This window comes from Eimeria necatrix, genomic scaffold, assembly GCF_000499385.1.
Source record: "Eimeria necatrix Houghton genomic scaffold, Enh_scaff61, whole genome shotgun sequence".
Lineage (NCBI taxonomy): Eukaryota > Apicomplexa > Conoidasida > Eucoccidiorida > Eimeriidae > Eimeria > Eimeria necatrix.
The window spans coordinates 64,202-86,031 of NW_013654465.1; the positions used below are offsets into that span (position 1 = coordinate 64,202).

Genomic DNA, 21,830 nt, shown 5'->3' on the forward strand with positions numbered 1-21,830 from the left:
ATGCTCGTATCTGACCATGGAGGGGTGCTTTCCTATCCTGCTGCGGCGGAAGCCCCAAACCCACCGCCTACGCAGCACATCTACTCCACTAATCTAGATCTTAAAGACGAAATCCTGTTGCCACGTTCGGCACCCACAGCTCCTCGGCAGCCTACCGGTGACGACGCCGCTGCGGCTTTTCCCGTTGCACCAACCGACGCAGACGCCAGCAGCAGAAGTAGCAACGTCGACAACAACAGTGGCGTACACGGCATTAGCTCCACTTCCTGCCATAAGGGCAGCAGCATGAACACCCCTTACTCACAGTCTTCTCTTTCACCAAATACAGCAGTACATACAGTAGCAAGGCACAGCAGCAAGATGGACTCAGAGTTAATGCTGGCTGCAGAGGCTAGAGCGCCCAGAAGAGAGGGCATAGGGCTTTCGCGCGTTGTCAATATGATATTTTCTGGGTCTAGAAGCGGGAGCATGAAAAATCGTAACTTCAATATGAGGCGGGGCTCGCGGCAGCAGCTTTTGCTGCCTTGCTTGCTGGGGGACCCTTTCGTCTGCCTAAATGTTGACAAAAGAGTTGGAGTTGCAGCTGGGACCTTACTAGGGCGTCTTTCCCTCTTCTACTGGCCCACAATGCAGCAGGATCAGCGGCAGCAGCAGCAGGATCAACAGCACCAAGAGCTGGAGTCACGGCAGAAGGAAGGACCAATGAGGGGTGAGGTTCTCCTCCCCCAGGCCTACAGCGACGACGGCGTGGCCATATGCTGGACAGATACATCATATCTCACGGCTGTCGTTGGAGCGTCTGATGTAAGCCTTAAAGGCGACGGATGACTAATGGCAGCTAGCTCGAAGCGCACGCCTATGTAGCCAGCTCGCTACTGCTGACTTCGCGGCAGCTAAATGGTCGCAGGCATTGCAGCGCGTCACAGGGATTTCTGGAGGGACCAGTGACAGCCCGTCCAGTGTCGTAGCTTACGGCTTGCAGCTTATGCATGTTCGTTGCTGTGTTTGCTGTGTGCAGCTGGTGCAGTGGAAGTTGCCGTCGCTGCGATGTATGGGCAGTGAGCAGCTATCGCTGTTTGCATGTCGGAGTGCCTTCAACTCTGTGACAATCAGCATGCGCATGCTGCGCCGTTGTCGGGAATCGGGCCAACTGCTGCTGCTATATAGACACTGCAGCAGGGCCCTCGCGAGCATCATACTGCATAAGTTGTATCAGCCAGAGTGGGTGGCCTCTTCAGCAACAAGTGCGACCCTCACAGACCACAAAAGGTTGCAGCAGAAAGCCTGGGCGCAGGCTCTCGCTGCAGGTGTCTGTTCACTGGATCCTCAGCAGCAGCAGCAACAGCAGAAGATACCCAGAAGTCACAGCACATGCCTACTTGGCACTGGCGCCGCCTGCATAATGGACATAAGTAAGACCCCTTGGCACCCTGCGGGGCATTACGCAACCCATATACCTCAGGCTACATAGATTTGAGTAAATGCTGCAAAACTTCGAGTCAAGGCTTTACGATTTAGGGCTTATTTTCAGGGGAGGGAGACATGTACGAGCGTTACGAGACCACTTACTTCTGTAAATTATGGCGGAGTGTTGAGGCCTCAAATTTAATTGCCCTGGACTTTAATGGCGACTTTGTGCTGTACGTACACCGCAGCCGGATCCCCGCGTGCTGCTGTTGCTGTATGTCTCATCTTTCTGGCGCACAATGCTCGTCTTTCGTTTGTTTAGACAATAAATTGGGGTGCAGGGCTGCCTGCAGGCTGCCAAGTGTACAGGCATCTGATGCTTGCCTCTAACGAATTCGGATTCACACGGCGCAGCTGGCCTAGATGAGTTGACTGTATGGATGAGTTGCTGCTGCTGTTGCTGTTGCTGCGGCTGATGCAGTTGCTGCAGCAGTGAAGCTGCTGGGGAACCTCGTTGGCTTTCTGTGGTGGACGCTCGAGGAGCTTCGAGGCTTGTCGAGGAGAGCCAGGGGTAATCAAAAACCATTAGCGGCCGCCTGTGGCTGCCTAGTTCCTAGATTGCCACTAATTCACTCGCTTGGCAGACCCCGTAACGTACAGATTTCGAGTGTGGTAAAATCAGCTCTGTTTGCTATTCTTCTGACGTGCCGCTTCTGTTGCTGCTGCTTCAGCTGGTGCGCTGCTCGCCGGAGTTACATGGATGAGTATTTGGTGCACCAACAGATGGCGCCACGCCGCATGCACCACGCTTGTTTTTTGTCATACTTCTTTTTACTTGTTTCTGATGACAAATCAATTTCCGTTTTCGACCTCCGTCTCTCCTTCTTCGACTACTACGCCTCCAGGGCCCGAGCTCTAGGCTTGGGGAGCAGTTGTAGAACAGCTGCAACGGCAACACCTGCACCAGACGCAGCAGCAGCAGCTTTTGCCTGCTGCGCAGGCACTTGCATGAACTACAAAGGCACAGACCAGCAGCAACAGCAACAGCAGCCGTCCGCGGCTGCATCCTGCTCGGGCTCCGGCTCCCGTCTTCTGAGGAGGCAAGCCGGTCCTTCTGCGTCGGCTGATGGGGGTTGCTCACAGCTTCGTGATAGTTGCGACACATCCAAATCACCAGTAGCAGCAGGATCAGCGGCAGCATCAACGGCAAATTCTCCGCTGCAAGCTCTGCCTGCTCTTTTTTTACGTTGTTTACAAAAAGCTGATTTAACGAATCAAAGTTGTAACTCCAACATGAAAGGCGGAAACAAAAGCCTCATTCAACGAATAATCAGGAGCGTCTCAGGGGGGAATAGTAACAAGAATCAAGAAACAGCGGCGGTTGCGGCTGCTGCCTCAGCGGACTCCGCCGCGGTTTCAGCAACTACAGCAGCGGCAGCAGCAAGGGCGGCGAAGCGAACAGGGCCGACCGGATCCAACGGCTCTGCTGCTGCAGAGGACGAGCCACTTCATGCCTTAAGGGGGAACTGTACTCTTGGCTGCAGCGGCAGTAGCTTGGAACAGAAGCAGCAGGATCAGGCAGGCGACCAGCAGCAGAACCAAAATGGCGAAGGCAAGCATCAGCACCAAGGCGACCGCTTTCCAGAAAGAGACGCCTGCTACGCTTTCTTTCTTCTTGAGAGAAACCCCCTGGCGTTTCGGCTAGCTGAGGCTTTTTTTCGCTTCTGTTCGTTGCTGCTGCAGCAGCAGCGGCAGGTGCTGCAGCATTCTCACCTCTGCGCTGACGATGCCACCAATGACGGGAACATCAAACCACCAGAGCCATGCCTCAGGAAATCTTTCGTCAGTCACTGGATGTCAGGGCTTATGTCTTTCAGCATGATGCTACGCTCTTCAAGGGTTAAACGCCGGCTGTGTACAGTCTAAAGAGCTTGGTTTTAGAGGCTGCCGGTGGTGCCAAGTTTGAAACTACCAGAAGCTGCTCACTCGCCTTATGGTTTAATGCTTAGACTTTGGGTTCAAAGCTCTACGGTGTGCGAATTGTGTGGATTCAGATTCGTTACCGTCAGCGGTCTCGCATCTTGGCCCTAAACTGCAGCCGTCTAGACTTTTGCTTTTTGTGCATCGACTGCGCGGGGTGGTTGAGAGTCTACTCTCTCTTCAGATCTAAGCCCTTGCAAACCCTTCGAATAGGGAAGGCACAGTTCGCAGCGGGTGTGTAGGCTAAATGGCTCAAATTTCTGGGTTTACGGTCAAGTACGTGGGCATGTAGCGGCTTGGGAGATTTTGAGTAGTTGGTAGGCACACGCTGGCCTGTGCCCAAGGCTTCCCACGATGTATGGCCTAGTGTTTGGTGTTGGTCCAATATATGCGTAGAGGTGCATTTTCTGTCTTTTGTGCCTTCAGGCTGGCCTTACGCTCTCGCGTCCGATGGCTCGCTTGTTGGGTACACCAGCGATGACGTAGGTTGTTTCCCTACTCCCGTTTCTGCTGCCGTTGTTAATATTGCTGTCGCTGATATTTTTCGTATTGCTGCTGCTGTTGCTGTGTCTGCTATGCTTAAGTGTGTGTGCACTCCATGCGTATGCAGCCGCTCATTACAAAATCTCCAGACCCAAGACTCGTATTCTGGTGCTTGTATTGTACAGGGGGTATATGGCCTGTTGCTCAGAGAGGCTCATTTGGGCTGTTGCTGGGTGTCGGGCACGGAGACGTTTTGTGCACTGCCGACAGAGGTAGCAGAGGAACAAGTACCCAAAACAATTTAATCTGCCCAGTATGACTTACTTTCGTCCAGTTTAAATGACGCAGCCTACACTAACATAGTCCACGTGCGACCATCCAGAGCAAAATAGCAAAATTTGGAGCTCTGCCGCTAAGCCACAGCGGCAGCAGCAACCGCACTAGCAGCAGAAGCACCAGCACCTAGAGCGAAAGGGTAACAAGTACAGCGATAGGGAACAGGAAATCGCTGGAGGGTGCGAGGACTGTTTGCGCTCCGAAAATGCATGGAACCACATGCAAGCGATTTATTCCAGATGATGAGCTCACGAACCGCGGAGCATGTTCCTTTTTTGGTTTGGAAAGAGAAATGGTAGTTAGATGTAAGAAAGGCACTGAATCGAGCTGCCTTTACACTGGAAGTATAAACGGCCAAGCGTGCAGACACTTGTCCACAGCACTCGGTGTAGTTTCCGCTTTCCTCATGAGGTTTATTTGTACCTTTTTTTCTCTGCCTTTCGTTTGGCCCCTAAACTATATATTGGGGAGCACAGTGTTCTTGTGAAAGAGTACAGAAACAGCGCCTCCAGTTCGGGTTTGGGGGAAGGTAGCTTAACTAGAATGCCCATGAGTGGTTTCTTCGAGTTCGTGTCTTCGTACGGTGAAGCACAGCGAAACGTGTCGCAAGCAGCCAGGATTGTTGGCCCACGTCAGTGGGAAAGTGACATAGAGCAGCAGAAAGCGGAGAAGAAGCAGGAGAAACAGAGGAAGGACACGCACGAAGACCGCTGCTCATACGTTCCACGGATAATGAAGGTCTTGAGCATTATATTACAGATATAAACCAATAGATGTCTTATTCATAGACGCTGAATTTAAACCGAGAGTTAAGAAATCCTATTCCTTCCGCCTTGAGCTACACGCAGGAACCGAAACCGACGATCCGTAAACCGAAGACGTACGCACAGATCACGAATCCGAGCCTACGTTCAAGCCATGATACTGACTATCCCATGTGTTAACCCTGAATCATGAATAGTCGCATTAAATCCAGAACAGGCAAAGTCGATATGCCCCAAAACTGCAAGATGGCAGAGAAGTAAAGCCCGGCTGAGCGTTCCAAAACGTCTGCACGGAGGACACGGGCTCGCCTGAATAATCGGTTTCAAAAATTTCGCAAGCAAAGTTGACTGATTTCATTCAAGAGATCATGTGTTCTTTCCGCCTCTACCACTGAGCCATTACCCTGTAGACACTGCGCATGGAACCAAAACAGCGATGAGCCTTCAAGCCCTCCACGAACCCTAGACCCTGACACTTCAGTTGTATAATCCAAACCTGAGGCTTCAGATTATTTTAGGGGTTGATTCAACGATGTACTCAAATATGGGAAGTGAATGGCCCTCCGCAGGCGTTTGAGGGGTTTCAGGGAGCCCTTGGGGCCCCAGTGAAGTCCGCAGCAACAGCAGCTGCAGCAGCTGCCACAGTAGCAGTAATTCCATCCGCGTTTTTTTAGCTCCAGGTGTTGCACCAGCATCCTCGTACCATCTGTTCAGGGTGCAAAGGGGGACGCGAACGAAGCCCTGGCAGCCCAAAAGCAGCTCTTACAGTTCAAAGTTCAAGATTAGGGAGTTTAGACCTCGGGCTTCGCCTTCGCGAGCGTCACTTTATCTGCTGGGGCTACTGAGCGTCCGTGTCATGCAGTTTTCTAGGCGGCTTTCCCCAATGCAAGACCAGAGTCCAGCACGGAAACACCTCCAGCAGCAGCAGCAGCAGCATGAGCAGCAACAGCATGAAAGCGTGCGCAGCTAGCATTCGAGGCAGCAGCGGAGTGGCCAATGCTCACTCAGCCCCTCAGGACCAGTGGGATGGGCGCCCCGAAGGCCCCCGCTGCTGACTCATGCAGCAGCAGCAGCACCACCAGTGGCGGCGGCAGGAGGGGTATTGGTCCAAACTGCAGTGAAACCCGTTATTTGTTGGAATATCTATATCCGGAAGAATGCCCAGAAGCCGCAGCAGTAGCTGCTGCTGCGGCGGCAACAGAAGCTGCAAAACGAAGCGGCTTCACCAAGACGGAACCCTCGCCCAATATCTGTCGTGTGAGGACGCTTAATCAGGCGTCAATTTGGAGCAGCAGCTGTGCCAGATATAGCTGCGTGGAAGCGGCTAAGTCAACAACAGAGGCGAGCAACGATGCAGGTTCTTCACAGCACGTAGGGGAAGTAGGACCAAGCGGTGAAGGCGCCAGTAACAGCAGCAGCAAAGACGCTATCCAGGCAGCAGCAGTTCTCAGAAGGCACCAGAAGCAGCAAAAACAGGTGCTGCTTTTCAGAGGGGGACGCTGCAACTGGACAGATGAAACGCCAGCAAAATTCTTCTTGTCTTGCTCCCCAGACTGTCAACTCAGTGTCCAGCTACCTGATGGTAGGAAGCGGAAGCCCTAATTGCTAAGGCCCTGAACCGTAGCCTATGAACGGCATAAAGCTCGGAATCTGATTCAGTGAAGTAGAATCGTGACTTTTTTGCCTGAGTCTTCTTGACTTAATCCCTTAGTGCCATTATGTATCCTAGTGGTAGCCAGCCTGAAGCAACGGCGATTTCGGCTTCAGGGATTACCGCTGACTCTTTACTGTCAACCGCTTTAGGCCTAGTGTATATTGCTTAGGGTTTGCTCGCTTGCTGTGACGCAGATTGCTTGTCCGTTGTTGGATCTGTCTTGCCTTTGCTTTTTCCGACCGTGAGCAGCCTTACAATGTCAGGCAATTCAGCAGCAGCAGGAGCAGCAGCAACGAAGGCAACAGCCGGGCCGCAGCAGTGGCTGCCGCAACAGCAGCAGGTTCCCATTCGTCTCTTGCAGAGCAACATCCGCGTGCCTCCAGGGGATGGCTCATTGAACAGCAGCACAAACTGCGATGATATCTTGTGGATGTCGGAGTGCAGCTGGTTGCTCCAGGAGCAGCCCAGGAGCAGCGGGAGAAGGGAGAGTGACAACAGTTCTCTTCCTTTCTGGCAGTTGGTGAGGGGGTCAGTAATACAGCACCAGCATCAGCAGCTTCCCCCAGAAATTGTTGACAGCATGCGCCTGCTGCTGTTACTACCCCCTCATATGCAGCGGCAAATTCCCAGGCTGCTGCTACAGCTAGCTGTCTGCCTTCGGGCGCTGCTGCAGCAGTCATCGGCCGTCGAAGCTGAGCTGCTACTGCGGCAGCAACAGCACTCCAAACAGCAGCAGCAGCCCAGCAGAAGCACCACCAGCAGCAACAGCAAGTGGCTTTGTGCCGCCATGCTAATGAACCCTGAAGATCTCTTTCCTCACAACCCATGGCAGCGACAGCGGCCGCAATCGGGGTTTACATTGGGTTCATTAGGCATACAGTTTTGTTGCTGCCTGCTGCCAGGGGGCACCAAGCGAGGCAAGGGTTGCGGCAGCAGCAGCTGCTGTTGCTCCTTCTGTTACCTTGACAACCGTCCCGTAGGCTATGAAGAAGCCGAAAGTGACACACAGGAGACACCTTGCATAAGCACTGCAACTGCCGCTGCTAGTGCTGTGGAAGGCGAATCGTCTGAAGCAACAGCTTCCTTTGCAGCCGCTACGGCTGACGCAGCCGCAGCGGCTGCAAAAGAAGCTATTGCTGCTAAAGCAGGCGCGAGTATGTCGGGCACAAGCGAAAGGGCGGCAGACGCAGCGCGTATCATGAACGCGGAGGAGCAAGGGGACACCACGGCGTCAACAGGACAACCACCAGCAGTAAATGCATCTGCACTGCAGAGTGCTGAGGTTGGCGACAACGAGGACGACTGGGAACTAGACAATGCGCTTGAAGATGCTCTCAACAGTGTTGCTGCGGATGCTGCAGCGGCAGATGCAGCAGAAGCAGATGCAAGAGCAGAAACAGCAGCAAATGAAGTGGATGACGTTGCGTTCTTTGCATTGCCAGACAGCCCTGAGCCCCCCGCAGCTGCAGCAGCCCCTGCAGCAGCAACACCAGTAACACCAGCAACAGCGACTGAAGCAGATTCTGCACAAAGAGAAGCTTATGGCAACGCAAGACGCCGCTCTGCAGGGCAGCTGCAGCAGCAGGGTCAGCCCTCTGTGCAACATGCTGCTGGAGATCTGGACCAGGAGTTTGAATTCGATGATGCGGAAGTAGATGATCCCCACGCTTCTGGCGCTGCTGCTGGGCGCCATCCAGAGCAACAGCCGCAGCAACATCTTCAGAGCATGCGGTCGCATCTGGGGACATCTGGTGAAGGACCAGCAGCAGCACGAGAGGCCATGCAGGCGGTAGCATCGGGTGGTACGACGGCTTCCAGAGCTTCATCAGGGGCCGCCGCAGCAGATGAAGGAACAGAAGCAGGAACTGCAGGAGCAGCAGCAGCTACTGCAGAAAACGCATTTGTGCAGAGCGTCCTGTGGGGTGAGCTGCCGGGCAGCAGCAGCTTCATGTTTGCCCAAAGCTTTGCTGCGCTGGCGTGGAGAGAGAGTGATACCGCAACAACTTCAATGATACCAGGTGTATCGGCTGCTGATGGAGAGGCAGGCCAGCAGGGCAAAGCGCATGATCAAGAGAGGCGCCGAGAAAGAGCAGCAGCAGCAGCTGCTGCTGCTGTCGCCGTGCATGCAGCAGAAGAAGCAGCAGCAAGCAGAAGAGATTTGTTGACTGAGCTTGAGAGAAGCGCTAGTGTTGCTGTTCAGTGCGCCTACTTAATCCCTTAAACGTACTATACGGCGTTACCTGTTCCAGCCCTGTTGTCTTGTGAATGTTTGCTGTAGCGGCGTTGCTACTGCTAAGATTGGCATTAAGTTAGCTGTTGCTGCTGTACCTGATTGCGTTGTTGAGCGGCAGCTCCCCTGGCAACGTTTGCTGCTGGTGCTTATTTTTCCGCAGATGCTCCCAGTATATAATTTTGCCTCACCGTTTTGCGTTTTGTGTGTTGTACTCCAGCCACAGGACCGGACTGCAGCACATGCATCAGCACCAACAGCAACAACAGCAGATTTCGCTTCACTTTGGGGAGGCGCAGGCGCTGCTACATAGACAGCAAAGCGTACGTTTTTTGTTGCTGCTGCTTGCCACCCCCCCAGTTTCCCGTATTGGCGTGGTTGCTCCCCCCTTCAGTTCTTATGCAGCAAGAGCACAACAACAGCAGGAGCCGCAGAGCCAGGTGCAACAGCTGCAGGTGGCTGATGTGGCGCACTGGCGCGGGCGAAGCTTCGCACTGCAGGATGAAAAAAGTAGCGACAGAACGAAAGAGCATGCCAGTTTCAACAGCAGCGGCAGTATTGCTGTAATTAGAAGCGACAGCCACAGCAGCAGGCTAGTATTCCAGTGGGGAAGTGTTTGGGCAGCGAGGCGACAGCAGCAGCGACTGCTACAGCGGCGACAGCGTCTACTGAGCTGTTTCTTTTTGGACCTTAATGACAGCTCTGCGGCAATGGCCGCATCCATGGAGGTATGTTGGGGTGGTATTGAGGTTTCAGGGCTTACAGCGTATATTTTTTTGATCACTGGCTTTCCACCTACATTTTGAGTAGGCAGCACTTTGAGCGGAATTGTAGAGTGGAAGCATATATCTTTTCGTCCGCTAGCGTCGCTATTGCCCCTTCTGCTGCTGTCATTGCAGCTGGGTGCGGAGGAGGGAGAGGAGCTGGCCGGTACTCCCCTGGGCGCTGCAGGAGGCGGAGCAGGCTTGTCGAAAGGTGTTGGGACCTCTTCTGGCTTAGGTAGCGATACAGCAGCTGGAGTTGCAACAGTAGCAGTAGCCGAATCAGGTGGAGCAGCTGCAGGTCCTAGTCGGGCGCAACTGCAAAAGATGAGGAGGCGCGCTAAACAAGAAGTACTGAAAATTGACAAACAAAGACGAATTGAACTTGTCAAGCAGGGGAAAAGTGCTTATGAGCTAAGGGCGCTTGCTGCTGCTGAAGTAAGCTGCTATTGCTTCTGCAGCTGCCGACACAGTTGCTGGTGTACCTGTTCACACCCGTACTGTTGTTGCCCCTGCCACAACCGCTAGAGCAACTATTCGTGCCTCTGCTGCTTTTGTTGCTGCATCTAGTGGTGTAGGTGCTGCAGCTCGTAGATTAATGCTGCGATTACTCCACTGATGATGCTCGCTCGGCTGTTCCTCCCGTCATTTTTTGCTCTTGCTGTTCGGGGAATGGCTGCACAGCTCAAAGCCTGCATCAAGTGCAGCGACAGAAGCAGAAGCAACACGAAGCGAATGCACTTGAAGTAGACGTCACAATTCCGTATATCGTGGTGTAGACAGAGTGCACAGCGTGCATTATTGAACGATGAGTCAACGGTTTACTTATTAGTTAATCAGGAAGGGATTGGTGAATGGAAGACTTAGTGAAAAGAGTTCAGTAAACACTAATTAATTATCGAATCAGTACATGACATGCTTAGCTACATGGTCTGTTTTTTGCTGCAGGAATTAAGTCGTGAATATCGCATGAGGACTCCTTTACAAGAATTTTTGTTGACAGCAGCAGAGTTCGGTGGAGGCCGCCACGCAGAGCTGCTGCAGCAGCTCAATGTCTCTTTCGATTTGGATTTTGAAAAGAGACAAATTCATCAGAGAGAACAGGGACAAACAGCGAGGGGTGCGGAGCCACATGGCAGCTGCTGCTGCTGCTTGATTCCGTCCTCGGTGGTGTTTTCGTTGTTCCTGTTGCTGGGGGTGCTGCTCCTGTATCTTCTTTTTTGTGGTGTTGTGTACGCTAGGTTACTCTTCGCACTGCACCTTGCGAGAGGCATTCTCCGTACTTGCATTCCCCTCATTCTTGCAACTGCTGTTGCTGCAGGAGGTGCTCCGTTGCTGCACGTGAAGGCTGCGCTGCAGCTGTATGGAGCGTCACCTGTGGCGGGAAGGCGGGCGCGAGTGGCGATGCTGCGCTTCCATCGCCCAGATCTGCGGTCAAGTTTTGCAAGTGCAAGTAATAGGAAGAGAGGAGCAGCTGCAGCAGAGAGGCCTTGGGTTGTACTGTGAGCGATTCATCTGGTCACGGAAGTTCCGGTAGTGCCGATGGTGATGGCGGTTGTGGTTTGGGTTATGACGTCTTTCGCCTTTTCATTTTCCTGTCTGTTCACTTGCCTCCCACGGAGCCTGCTCTGTCTCGCATTTCGGCTATCAGGCACATCTGTCTGCACTCGTTTTTCTCGTTACTGCTGATGCTGATGTTGTTTATTTCTGCTCACATGGTTTTCACTTCATTTTTAACAAATGCAAATGCCTAATTACTAAATGTACAGCATGCCAGTAAGACAAAAATGGAAAGCACATGAACTTCAGCGCCACCGTTGTCGATGCTATCCAAAAGAGTAAGAACAGAAAAATTAAGTTGTTGGATTATTCATCATCACTTATGGTGAAAATTCAGGCCCCCTTTAAGCAGTGAAGTGCTACGTCGCTCCCCAGAAGGCTCCAACTACATTTCTGTGGAGGACTACGAGGGGGCACCCAGCAGCGGTGGTGGAGGACATCCTGGAAGCGGCGGCGGCGGGGGCCCCCACCCCTCTTTCTGTTTTTATGCTCCCAAAGATTTAAGCTTAAGTGATGACTGTCCCTTTGTGCTGCTGGAGCACACAGAGCAGCAGCCGGTAATTATCAACAACCCAGGCATGGCTCTTCGAATCACACGCTATGTTAGGCCGCTGCAGCAGCAACACCAGCAGCAGACTGCAGCCGGCAGTGCGAATCCCAGCAATCAACAAGACAGGATTAGAGCAGAGGAAGAGAGGTTGCAGGTAAAGCATGCTGCTGCTGCTGCTAATGGCAGCGTTGCTGCCGTTGGTGCTGCTGCCGTTGTTTTGGAAAGCTGGGATGGGCATGGGTTTTTTTGTTTTTGCTGCGGTGGCTGCTGTTCCGACAAATCCGAGTTAGCTGTTGGCAATGACTCTGCACTAGACACATTGTGTGCTTGGAGCTCACAGCTCCTAGGTAATTACTTGGTCTCACGATTGTTGCAGTACCTGCTCTTGCTCTTTCGGTAGGGCTCCATGGGTACTTTTGGAGGTTTACGGCTGGTGGAGCAAAACGAAAAGGCGCCCAGTTTGTTTGGGATAGACGTGCCCCTTGAACCCGGTAGGTAGCAGCTGCTAGAGCTGGTACTGCTAGCACGGCTGTTGTTGCTGCCGTTGCTTCTGCTGCTGTGGCGCGTTTCTGCTGCTTTGTCAGCGAGCCCTCCCATAACTGCTCTAGCACTTCATTCCGTGCTTGCTGTGGCGGCCGTTCCGTCACTCTTCCCCCGCTGTCTCTCCTCATGGCCTTTCTCGCAGCCAAGACGACTATTAGCGCTGTTACTGTTGTTGCTCCTGTGTGGTACGTGTGCTGCTCAGGTGAAGGCCAAGCCGTAGTTGACTGCCCACTGTTCAGTGCCCTTGTCTTCCCTCACCCTCAACACCCCCAGCAGCCTCTGGGCCCTGAGGGTCGCTTCAACGACCCTCGCCGAGGAGACTTTCTGTTAATTCGCAGAAAAGTTAAGGAGGGATGGAAAGTAAGCTCAGGCGTACACACACTACAATCAACAACACTTCCAACGGCACAATAAGACTCGCAGAAGCATACTGAAGTAAAAGGGCAAGCACGCAGATGGCAGGGTTACGGAGAGGTGGAGCAACTGCCTACACCAGCAGCACCAGCAGCTTCTGTTGCGAAATACTTTCCGGTTGCTGAGACTTCATCCTTTGTAGCTGTCTTCCAGTCAAAATGTTTTATGGATGTGTGGTGCGTCTGCTTAATTTTGTGAAATTCGGTTAACTGCTGCATCTGGTCTGCAAGCACCACAAATGCAATGCAAGCTGTCTCTTTGAAGGGTCTTTCTGGCGCCCTTCTGCTGCTGTTACTGTTGCTTGTGCTGGCGCAGCACTACTTGCGTCCCATGGTTTTTTCTCCTCAAGCGATCGCCGCATACCCTACATGCTTCAGCAGCGGCAGCAGCAACAGTAGGGCAACCCTGCTGGGTAGCGCTGAGAACTGTTGTATATACACCGTGGGGCAGCTCCAGCCCAAAGTGGAGGTCCCGGCTCCGCAGTCAAAGAAGTTGTTGGATGAGAGGAAGCTGCAGTCAAAGGCGTGGGCACTGAGGTATATAAACATCACGGCATCTTGGCTTCATTGTCACGGTCGCTCTTCTGCTTGCGTTTCTGCCTTCGCCCCTTTGCCCACCTTTTTGAATGTTTGCTTTTGCATTTTCGGACGGTTGGTCTCTGCAAAAATTCTTATTTTGTTCCCATCTTGCCCTCAGCAATGATTACCTGTTTGCCAGTTTCATTGCTCGCTTTTTTCATTATCTTTTCTCCCTGCATGATTCGTCTGCCTCATTCTTTTCTTGTATGCTTCACCTATAATTCCTAATCCACCACAGGCCAAAAGACAACAAAGCAAATTAGATACACAAACTAGTTACTTTGTTCGCATGCTGCTCATGTTGTCTCCGTGCAATTCGCCAGTGTTGTACTTTGGACACTTTGGGCAGTGGCATGCATTACAATGCGCAGAATAAGGCGCAACGTAGTGTAGCACTAACCCCTGCAGAGCATGAAAGGTACTATAAATGTTTATGCATGTACAGTACAAGCGTTAAGTGTATATTTGTCTGTTCATTCAGGTACGTTAATGATACCGGGATTACGGAAATGAAGCGCGTGAAAGAATGCATCAAAGCCCGCTTTTGTCCCCCTGTGATAGAGAAGGAGGTGGCTCAGTTGCTGAAGCAGCTGAGCCCCATTGCCCCTCACCGCCTGCCGATGCTTCCTGAGGCGTCCATTATATCTATTATATCACCAGAGACAGTCTGCTCATTAGAAACAGCCCATGCAGCTTGGTATAGACTCAGAGCAGTTGGGATTGTATCCCTCACCAGTCCCGAGGGGCTCAGCAGCGCATGTGCCTATGTCGAGGCAGAGGAGCGTCAGCAGCAGCAAGCAGCGTTGACCGCACGTAGGAGGCTCCGGCAGCTGCAACAACAGCAGCAGCAGCGTCGGGAGGCTCTCGGGATTCTCAGTGACGGTGCTGCTGCTGCTGCTGCTGCCGAGCAGAAGCAATTGCAGCAGCTGCTACTGCAGCTGAGCAACAGCTGCGCAGGCCGTCGATATTCTCCATTAATTCGATTTATTGAGGAGCTTCTTTTGTCGGTCCCTTGGCAGACCACCAAAGAATGCAAAGAGGTGCTGCAGAACAAGGGCTCAGCTCAGTTCCTGCTAACGGGGTTTGGGGATCCCTCATGCGGGCGGGGTGAGGGAGTTGCGCTGCTGAAGCGTGGAAGCAGGAGTCGCAGCAGCAACAGCAGCAACCCACTTGCAGTGCAGCAGCAGCTTAGGAGGCATGCAGCAGGAGGCATTGCAGGTACAGTTGATGACTTGCGCAAGCTCGGCATGATGGAACTTAGAGCGAGGCTACTGCAGTACGGGCTAAGTGATGCGGTCATCAGGACCCTGCCCAGGTACTTCTACTGGAGAAGCTGTCGCTGCAGCAGAACGAGCAGGAGGAATAGCAGCAACAAAAAGAGTAGCCAGAGTGAAGGTAGCAGGAGTGGCAGAAGGAATACAACGGGATCTTTAGTGACAGCAGGTGATGCATTAGCAGCATTCGCACCAAAATGATGGATTTCATCAAGAGAAATGACAGTTTTGTATACCTATTGTTTATTATTCGTTACTACATAGGTGGGATCAAGTAGCCCTTGTGCGTCAGTACCGAGATGGATTTGGGGCTGAAGATGGGGGCAGCAAGGGTCGCGGCGCTGGTGTTCGACTACCTGCAGAAGAGTACGAAGCAAAGCTCAGCAGCATATTAAGAAAGCAGCAGGCGGCGTTAAGAGCGGATGAGCCCAATGTAACAGACACAGACGATGACATGCAGCCAGTCACACCCCAGCAGCAGCCGCAGCAGCAAGTGAATGCAGGCACAGTGGCAACGGCAGCAGCGGGGACAGGAGCTGCAGTGGGGAGTGCAGCAGCAGCGGCAGCAGCCGGGCAGAAGCACGGCACAGCAGGGGAGGATGTTGCAGACGCTCTTTTTGCTGGCTGTGAGGAATCTGACCATGAGGTGAAAGCCACTCCCTACACCCATTAGCTGAAGCTGACTAAACGCGGGCGATAGTTTGGCAAGTGGGGTTCACAGCTGTACGGCAGCAGCAACACAAGCACACGTCCAAACAGCCCGGCTTGTTTCTTTGTGAGGTAGAGTGTGTAAAGAATGCAGAGGGCCCTGGTGTCTAGGGTTCAGGGGGTGGGGTTAAAATGTCTTGCTTTGCTGCAGCAAGCAGATGAGACGGAACTTGAAATGAGAGAACTTCAGGTCCTGAGAGACCGCCAGGAGGCCCGGAGCCAGCGGCCAATGACACAGGAGGAGCAACTGCGGGCTGAAGCAACAGTAAACCTGGAACTCTAAATGCCGATTTATGAACTCTTCCGCATCGGTTGCCGCTGTTGCCTGAGCTTCCGGTAGTTTCTTCTTCATCACATTCTCAGTCACTACTTTGTGCATTCCATTCAGTATACCAAAAGCCTCTGCTTTGCACCTTCAAACTGTAAAAGTTGATTTGGGCTTTGTTTTTGTTGCAGGTGCGGGCTGTCCCCTGCCTTCGATGGACCCGAAAGAGGAGGCAGCAAGTAGGGGACACCTTTGCTTCAGATAGGTGCATATTGATTTATGGTGCTGAAAATATTAAGGCCTTCTTAGCATGGAGAGACCAAAGACTGGCCAAGAAACGACAGGTAGGGTCGAAAAGTAGTCCTCCAGGGTGCCGGAGGTACTAGACACATGGGTAGAAGGCTAATCGGGTAGAGGATAAACGCAAGAGCTGAGCTGAAGATCCGCACTTCTCGCCACCGCTGCGTGATAACTACAGAATCATGTTTTGATGCTTAAACTTCAAACGTCAAGATTTAAGTACGTGTCCCCCTCTCAGCGCCAAATGAGTGCCGTCCACTCAAAGGAGGCCCTTGCAGGCAAGCGAATCTGCAGAGCTTGTGGACGGCCCGGACACATCGCCTCAAACGTGGTACGTGATCATAGCTTACGATGTAGGGTTTGGGACTCGGGTTTCACAGCTCAGAAGAGAAGTCTGATACTCTACTCCTTCCAAGGTAGAGCTGTTGGATTGGGAGAATATGCCTGATTTAAAGAACTGATAGGGGATCTAAGAATTTGGACTGGAAGTTTTCAAAGGATAAGGGAGCTTCCGCGATAACTTAAACTTTGGTGTGTAGTAGACTATAGAACTTCGGATTCAGGCGTTAAGGCGGTTGTATTGAAGAGATCAAGAGACTGAGCCAACTCCACACTTGTCAACGTGTTCTTGCAATTAGGTACTGTGTGGTGGCAGGTGACCTCGCCTGCACGCATTTGATGAGGGCTTGTGCGTAGGGCTTTAGAATTTATGACTTGTGTCTTTCAGAATTGTCCGTTATACCGTGGCCCCAAACGTTTGGGGTCAACGTTGGGTGAGATGGTTGGAAAGCGGAAAAAGAGGCGAACAGCAGACAGCGACATAGATTTGAGTGTTGCAGCAGAGCTGGGCATGGAAGGCTCGCTGTGCAGCAGCAGCACAAGGCGAGGGCGCGGTGCTGCTGCTGCTGCCTCTGCTGTTGCTGGAGGTGCTGGCGCTTACAGTAGTGACAGCAGCGAAGGGGAAGGAGAGGAAGAAGAGGGCTTCGCTGCTTCTGGAGGAGCAGCAGCAGATGGGGATTCTTTTGACAGCGCAGATGGCGATGAACTTTACTCTGACAATGATTTAGAGCTGAACAGACATCCGAAGAGCGCGCTGTCAAGGTCTAGCCGGTCTCTAAGCGGTCGCAGGAGAGGCAACAGCAGGAGACAAGCAGCAGCAGAGAGAGCAGCTGCAGCAGCGGCGGCACAGCACCCTATTGATGCTCTCAATGTCTCATTTGCAAGGGTCGTGAATCTGCTGCTGCAGCAGCAAACGTTCAAGGTGTGCAAAGGTTAAGCCGCAAACTCCGGAGAAAAGCACTGAATACCAGGTTTTTCTGGGCGCGCCTGGTGCTTTAACTGTGCATTTGCTTTACTTGTTGCTGAGCCGTAAACTGTATTCGCTGTGTCCTGATGGGGCTCGCGTAGCTGGCCCCGCCACTCTTCCACCTTTGCCGTCTTTAGGAGGGTCAAGGGCTCCTGATCAAGTGGTTCTTTATACGGTGACAGGGTTTGGGGTTTGGGTTTGTGTGCAGCCTTTTGTTAGTCGCGTGGACGACCGTGTGGCGCCTGGCTACTCTACAGTGGTAAAACGACCGATGTTCTTACGTCGGATCTTGAGTAAATGCAGAGAGCGTCAGTACCATTCCCTGTCATCATTTAAGGAGGACATAGACTTGATCGTATCTAACTGCTTCCTCTTCAATCCGCCAGGCTCCCCTTCCGCATGGCTTAGAGACAGAGCCTTGCAACTGCAGCAGCTAGCTATGCAGCGCCTAGCGGACCAACCGGAAATTGCGGAGTACGAAGCAGCAATTGCGCAGAGCTCCTACTCTGTGCTGCAGCATCAGCAGTCGCAGTATCAGCAGTATCCATACCAGCGGCGACAGCAGTACCAGCAGCAGTACCAGCAGCAGCAGCTTCAAGGGTTTGGAATGGATGAAGACTGAAGTGTGCAGACACCGCAGCGTGGTGCTGCTGCAGACATTACCGCGGCAGCGTTACTTCATGGCTCTTTTTTTTCAAGATGAAGTGGAGTAACTGTGCATTCGCGCTCATGAGAGACACTGATAGCATAGCAACGGAAAGATTAGTAGTAGAAAGGGCAGCAGAAAATTGGAGGAATAGGGACAGACCCAAAGCGGGGCCCAGGAAAAATGCACGTAGGCATGGACGAGAAGGTAAACACATGAGGGGAAACAGGAATTGCAAATGTAGCTGCATAGGGAGCAACCCACAGTAACTTTTGCCCGGCATTTCTCGCGTCGTTTAGGAATATCATTCAACACTATCAGTTCAGATCAGTTCAACAGGTTCGCCTTATATCCAGAGCAGTCAAACTGGAGCTGACTGAGAAGGGCTCGGTCAAGACAGCGGCTCCAAATCGAGGGACGGTCACTGCAAATCTGTAATAGGACGACGATTTTAGCAGCAAACGTATTCATTTATAGGTATTATATGATATGGGGTTCTTCAGAGAATTGGAATTATCCCTATATGGGTAATTTTGAGTGCAGGAAGCCTCCAAAGAATCTGGTTACGTTCCGCGCTTTCACCGCGCGGGGGTGTCAATAGATGGTTCGTTTGATTTACATTTAATTGAACTAAAGTACTCAATAAACTTTTAACAATATTAAATAACCAATTGGTCTCGCTGTTAGCTTTCTAGTATCATGAGAGCTTCTCCTTCAGTTGCTGCCACTGAAACTAAGGAAGACGAACTGTCGGCACAGCCTGTGGCTTTGCCAGCTTTCTGTCGCTTCTGTGTCCTGTGAATGCATTTAGGATCATAGGATCACATTTTTTATAATTATCTGCTAAAGCAAAACAAAACAGTCCCCGTGAAGTCCCCGAACTCTCACACTCAACGACGGCACACAGCATGTGTCAGTGAGTGTTTGAGGTTGCTAAGCGAACTGCCTGTTCCCAGTACTTCGGTTAATTCTTCATTTGGGGCTTATATAGGCCTGACGAAATAGGCTCCCTTTAACCTTTTTGCCATGCTGTCTGCGTGGCGCTGCCGCGCTGTGGTTGGCTTGGTGTGGACTGTCGTGTTTGGTGTGTACATCATTCTGTGGTTATCTCTCTCCCCCTTCTACGGGGGGCTCCCGGCGTTTGCTTTCCTGTTCCCGAGGCCTCTTGTTGCCATTGTTGCAGCTTCTGGGGCTTTCGCTCTTTTCCTTGCAGCTGCACTTGCAACAGCTGGCGCCCTTATGACCTCTTCGGGGCTGCGGCAGCAAGAGGAGCACACTTGTAAATGCCACCTGTTTGTTGCAGAGAGGAAACATATAAGGTAAACTTCGAAAATCGGGACGCTAGGCGTTGTTGAGCGTATCACACTGCACACCCCTGCACAGCCAGACAAGGCCAGGCAAGCAAGCATAGGAACAGTGAAAGAACAAGAAGACCCACGCTGTAATGGCTCCTCCCACAGGCCTAACTGACGGGGCTATTGCTAAGCAGACCCCCAGTAGCCCCATTGGAGGCCCGACTGCGGCTGAAATCGCCCCCGTCGATCCTGTCGGCGGGCCCTCACTGGGCCCTAAGCGGCGGTTGTCTCACGCGGGCTCTGTTTCGGACACTTCAGGGGCGTCCACGTCCTCTGCAGGCTCCCCTGTAGCAGCCTGTGCTGCGAAGAGCCCTAAGCCTGTCAAGTATAGGTCCATATCATCCACAGATGTTCGTGAAGCACGTCCTGCTTCCACAGCAGCAGCAACAGCAAGATCGGGGGATGGGGAGGTGGTCGTGCTTGTGCGTCCGAAGTTGCGGGGCAAGATCCACTTGATGCTTCTGTTTCTGGCCCCTATTTGGACGCTGTTGCTGCTGAACGCTTGTAGGAGCCTCCTTAGTTTCGTTGCTGCTGCTGTCAGTTGCCTTTCGTTCCTCGCGAATTTTGCCGCAAGCGCGCTGCTGCACAGCGGAAGCTTTGGTCCCCAGTGGAGCTCTCTTTTTGTTAAACTGGATCATGCAGGTAAGAATTCAACTGTATTTACATTTAGGTCTGCTCGTTTTTATTCTTTACGTTTGCTGGGTTTTCTGGTCGATTAGTCTGCCCCCAGCTTGTAGCTAGGTCGGTTGGAAACATTTCTTTTCTAGCTTTTGCATATAGTGGTCATTTTTATCTTGCTCAGCATTTCGTTCAAAGAGGTTGTGCCGTGTTGTTGTTTCCTGCTTAGTCTGTTGTGCTGTTGTGTTCCTTTCCTAGTTGTTCTCTTTGCTTCCTGTTTATGTTTAGCCCATTGTATTTTTCATTTTATACACCGTGTGCCCGCGAGAGTTTCCGGCTATGGCGTAGAATTTAGGACTTTGTGTTTGTTTCAGGTATCTTTGTGGTTATCAGCAGTTGCACAACTCCCATTCCTCTCTTGCTGCTGGACTTTTGGCCCTCTGTGCTGCTCCTGTCTGTACAGGGCCTTGCAACACTCTACGGTAAGTCTGTGCACAAGTACATTTCTGCACGATTTAGTCTTCGTTTTCTTTTCATTGAGGTCGCTGAGCTTTTTTTGTTTTCCACAGTGGCTTGTGCTGCCCCCACATTTGTGGCGAGTTTCTTAACTAGGAGTACGGTTGATCCTTCCGTGTTCATTATTTCAGGCTTTTGGACCATCCTGTTCGGCAATTTGTCATCAGGAGCTCGCCAGCGCCGGGCCTTAACATATATATTGATAGGTTTACTGCATGCATGCTTCCTAAGGGTTTACATCTCAGTCTTAACCCTTAAGGAATTCAGCCTGGTTATATTTCTTGCTCTTTTTTATATTATAGGCGCTCTGGTGTATGGACACCAGTGGCCAGATCCCTTCCCATCTCTCTTCGGTTTCCATGAGCTCTTTCATCTGTTCTGCTGCATCAGTTTCGTGCTCACGCTGTGGCTTAATTACGAAGTCATCAGCAGAGCTGAAAGCAGTATGAAGAGCAGTAGCAGTTGAGGGATGCGGACGCATGGATGCATGCAAAAGTGCATACATGCATGCTTATTTTAGTGCGTGTATATATATATATATAATATGCATGCGCTCACCGCTAGGGAGGCGTAGAAGTGGAGGGCTGTCGATGCACTCAAAACTTGCTTGCATGCATGCGGATAGCTGCGCTGATTGAGCCTTCTGTTAATGTATTTTTATTGCCGAATTGGGTGTATTTTTATTTTTGCATCACTCCAGAATTTGCCTGCATAATCACTACAGAGCATTAGGATGAGCCGGCAACAAGAATTAACGCATCAGCGCAGTTTTACTAGTCTTTTCGTTATATTTTACTTTCATTGGCGGAAGTGAGAGGTCCTCCCTTCTCTGGAGGCTCCAGGTAACTAAACACCTGGCGTCCGCAAGTAAAACGCTCACTTCATCATTCCTATTGTTCCGACGGTTTCGGTTATTGTTGCTTCTTGTATAGCTGCTTTTCATGTTACGCTGCTGCTGTGGGTACTATGTAGCAGTGGCAGACAGTGGACCTGCACTAGGATTTTGGTGGGAGCGTTGCTTCCGCTAGTAGTGACGTCATTATTATTTGCTGATTCTCGAGGCATGTCTGTAGCGGAAATAAGGGGGCACAGGCAACACTGTTTATTTGCCTGAACTAGTTTACATGCTTACGGTGGTTCGACGCACTGCACCCAGGCAGCAACAAGGGGACACAGCGCGTGGCCGCTACTTCGGTTTGGAGCTTAGGGCTTGCGACTTCGGGTTCATGGTTTCCATTCCCGTTGTGCTGGTATGATGTTGCATTTTTGTCTCTACGGCGGAGGAGACTAGTAGCAGAATACGAATCTTGCATCAATGTGTAATACTGTTCATCTTATCTGGTAAATTACATCATAGCTGCATGGTAGTGATAGCAACGCAGTATCCATTTCTAGATTAGGCGACTGGATAGCGAGGGTCTGCTGCGAACAGTCGTTGGAGCGATGCTTGTTTGGACGAGTAGACTCTTGCTCAGAGGCATGTTGTAAATTGTAGGCAGCACCTCCGAAACCAGCAGCTGGCGTAATGGCCAAACAGCGAAAGAGAAAAGCAGGCCGTTAGGTGATGCCTTGGTTCGCGACC

At 51.8% G+C, this 21,830-nt stretch overlaps 3 protein-coding genes across 3 annotated transcripts; all 3 read left to right on the forward strand.

Annotated features, from left to right (window-relative positions):
* Positions 1-4,175, forward strand: ENH_00066950 (hypothetical protein, conserved; the record flags this gene model as incomplete). The annotated part of the gene is made up of 6 exons (XM_013582297.1): positions 1-804; positions 1,019-1,412; positions 1,532-1,640; positions 2,139-2,956; positions 3,814-3,869; positions 4,056-4,175. 6 exons carry the CDS (start codon positions 1-3, stop codon positions 4,173-4,175), a joined length of 2,301 nt encoding a protein of 766 aa, XP_013437751.1.
* Positions 4,176-5,966: 1,791 nt separating this feature from the next.
* On the forward strand, positions 5,967-17,735 carry ENH_00066960 (bromodomain-containing protein, putative; the record flags this gene model as incomplete). Its single annotated transcript, XM_013582298.1, has 17 exons — positions 5,967-6,552; positions 6,819-8,823; positions 9,075-9,582; positions 9,754-10,053; positions 10,564-10,735; positions 10,937-11,117; positions 11,513-11,879; positions 12,126-12,216; positions 12,471-12,628; positions 13,166-13,218; positions 13,742-14,575; positions 14,799-15,180; positions 15,394-15,507; positions 15,699-15,851; positions 16,046-16,138; positions 16,535-17,068; positions 17,322-17,735. The coding sequence occupies 17 exons, from the start codon at positions 5,967-5,969 to the stop codon at positions 17,733-17,735; spliced, it is 6,945 nt and encodes a 2,314-aa protein (XP_013437752.1).
* Positions 17,736-19,203: 1,468 nt separating this feature from the next.
* Positions 19,204-20,714, forward strand: ENH_00066970 (hemolysin, putative; the record flags this gene model as incomplete). The annotated part of the gene is made up of 3 exons (XM_013582299.1): positions 19,204-19,756; positions 20,107-20,214; positions 20,302-20,714. 3 exons carry the CDS (start codon positions 19,204-19,206, stop codon positions 20,712-20,714), a joined length of 1,074 nt encoding a protein of 357 aa, XP_013437753.1.
* Positions 20,715-21,830: the final 1,116 nt, after the last annotated feature.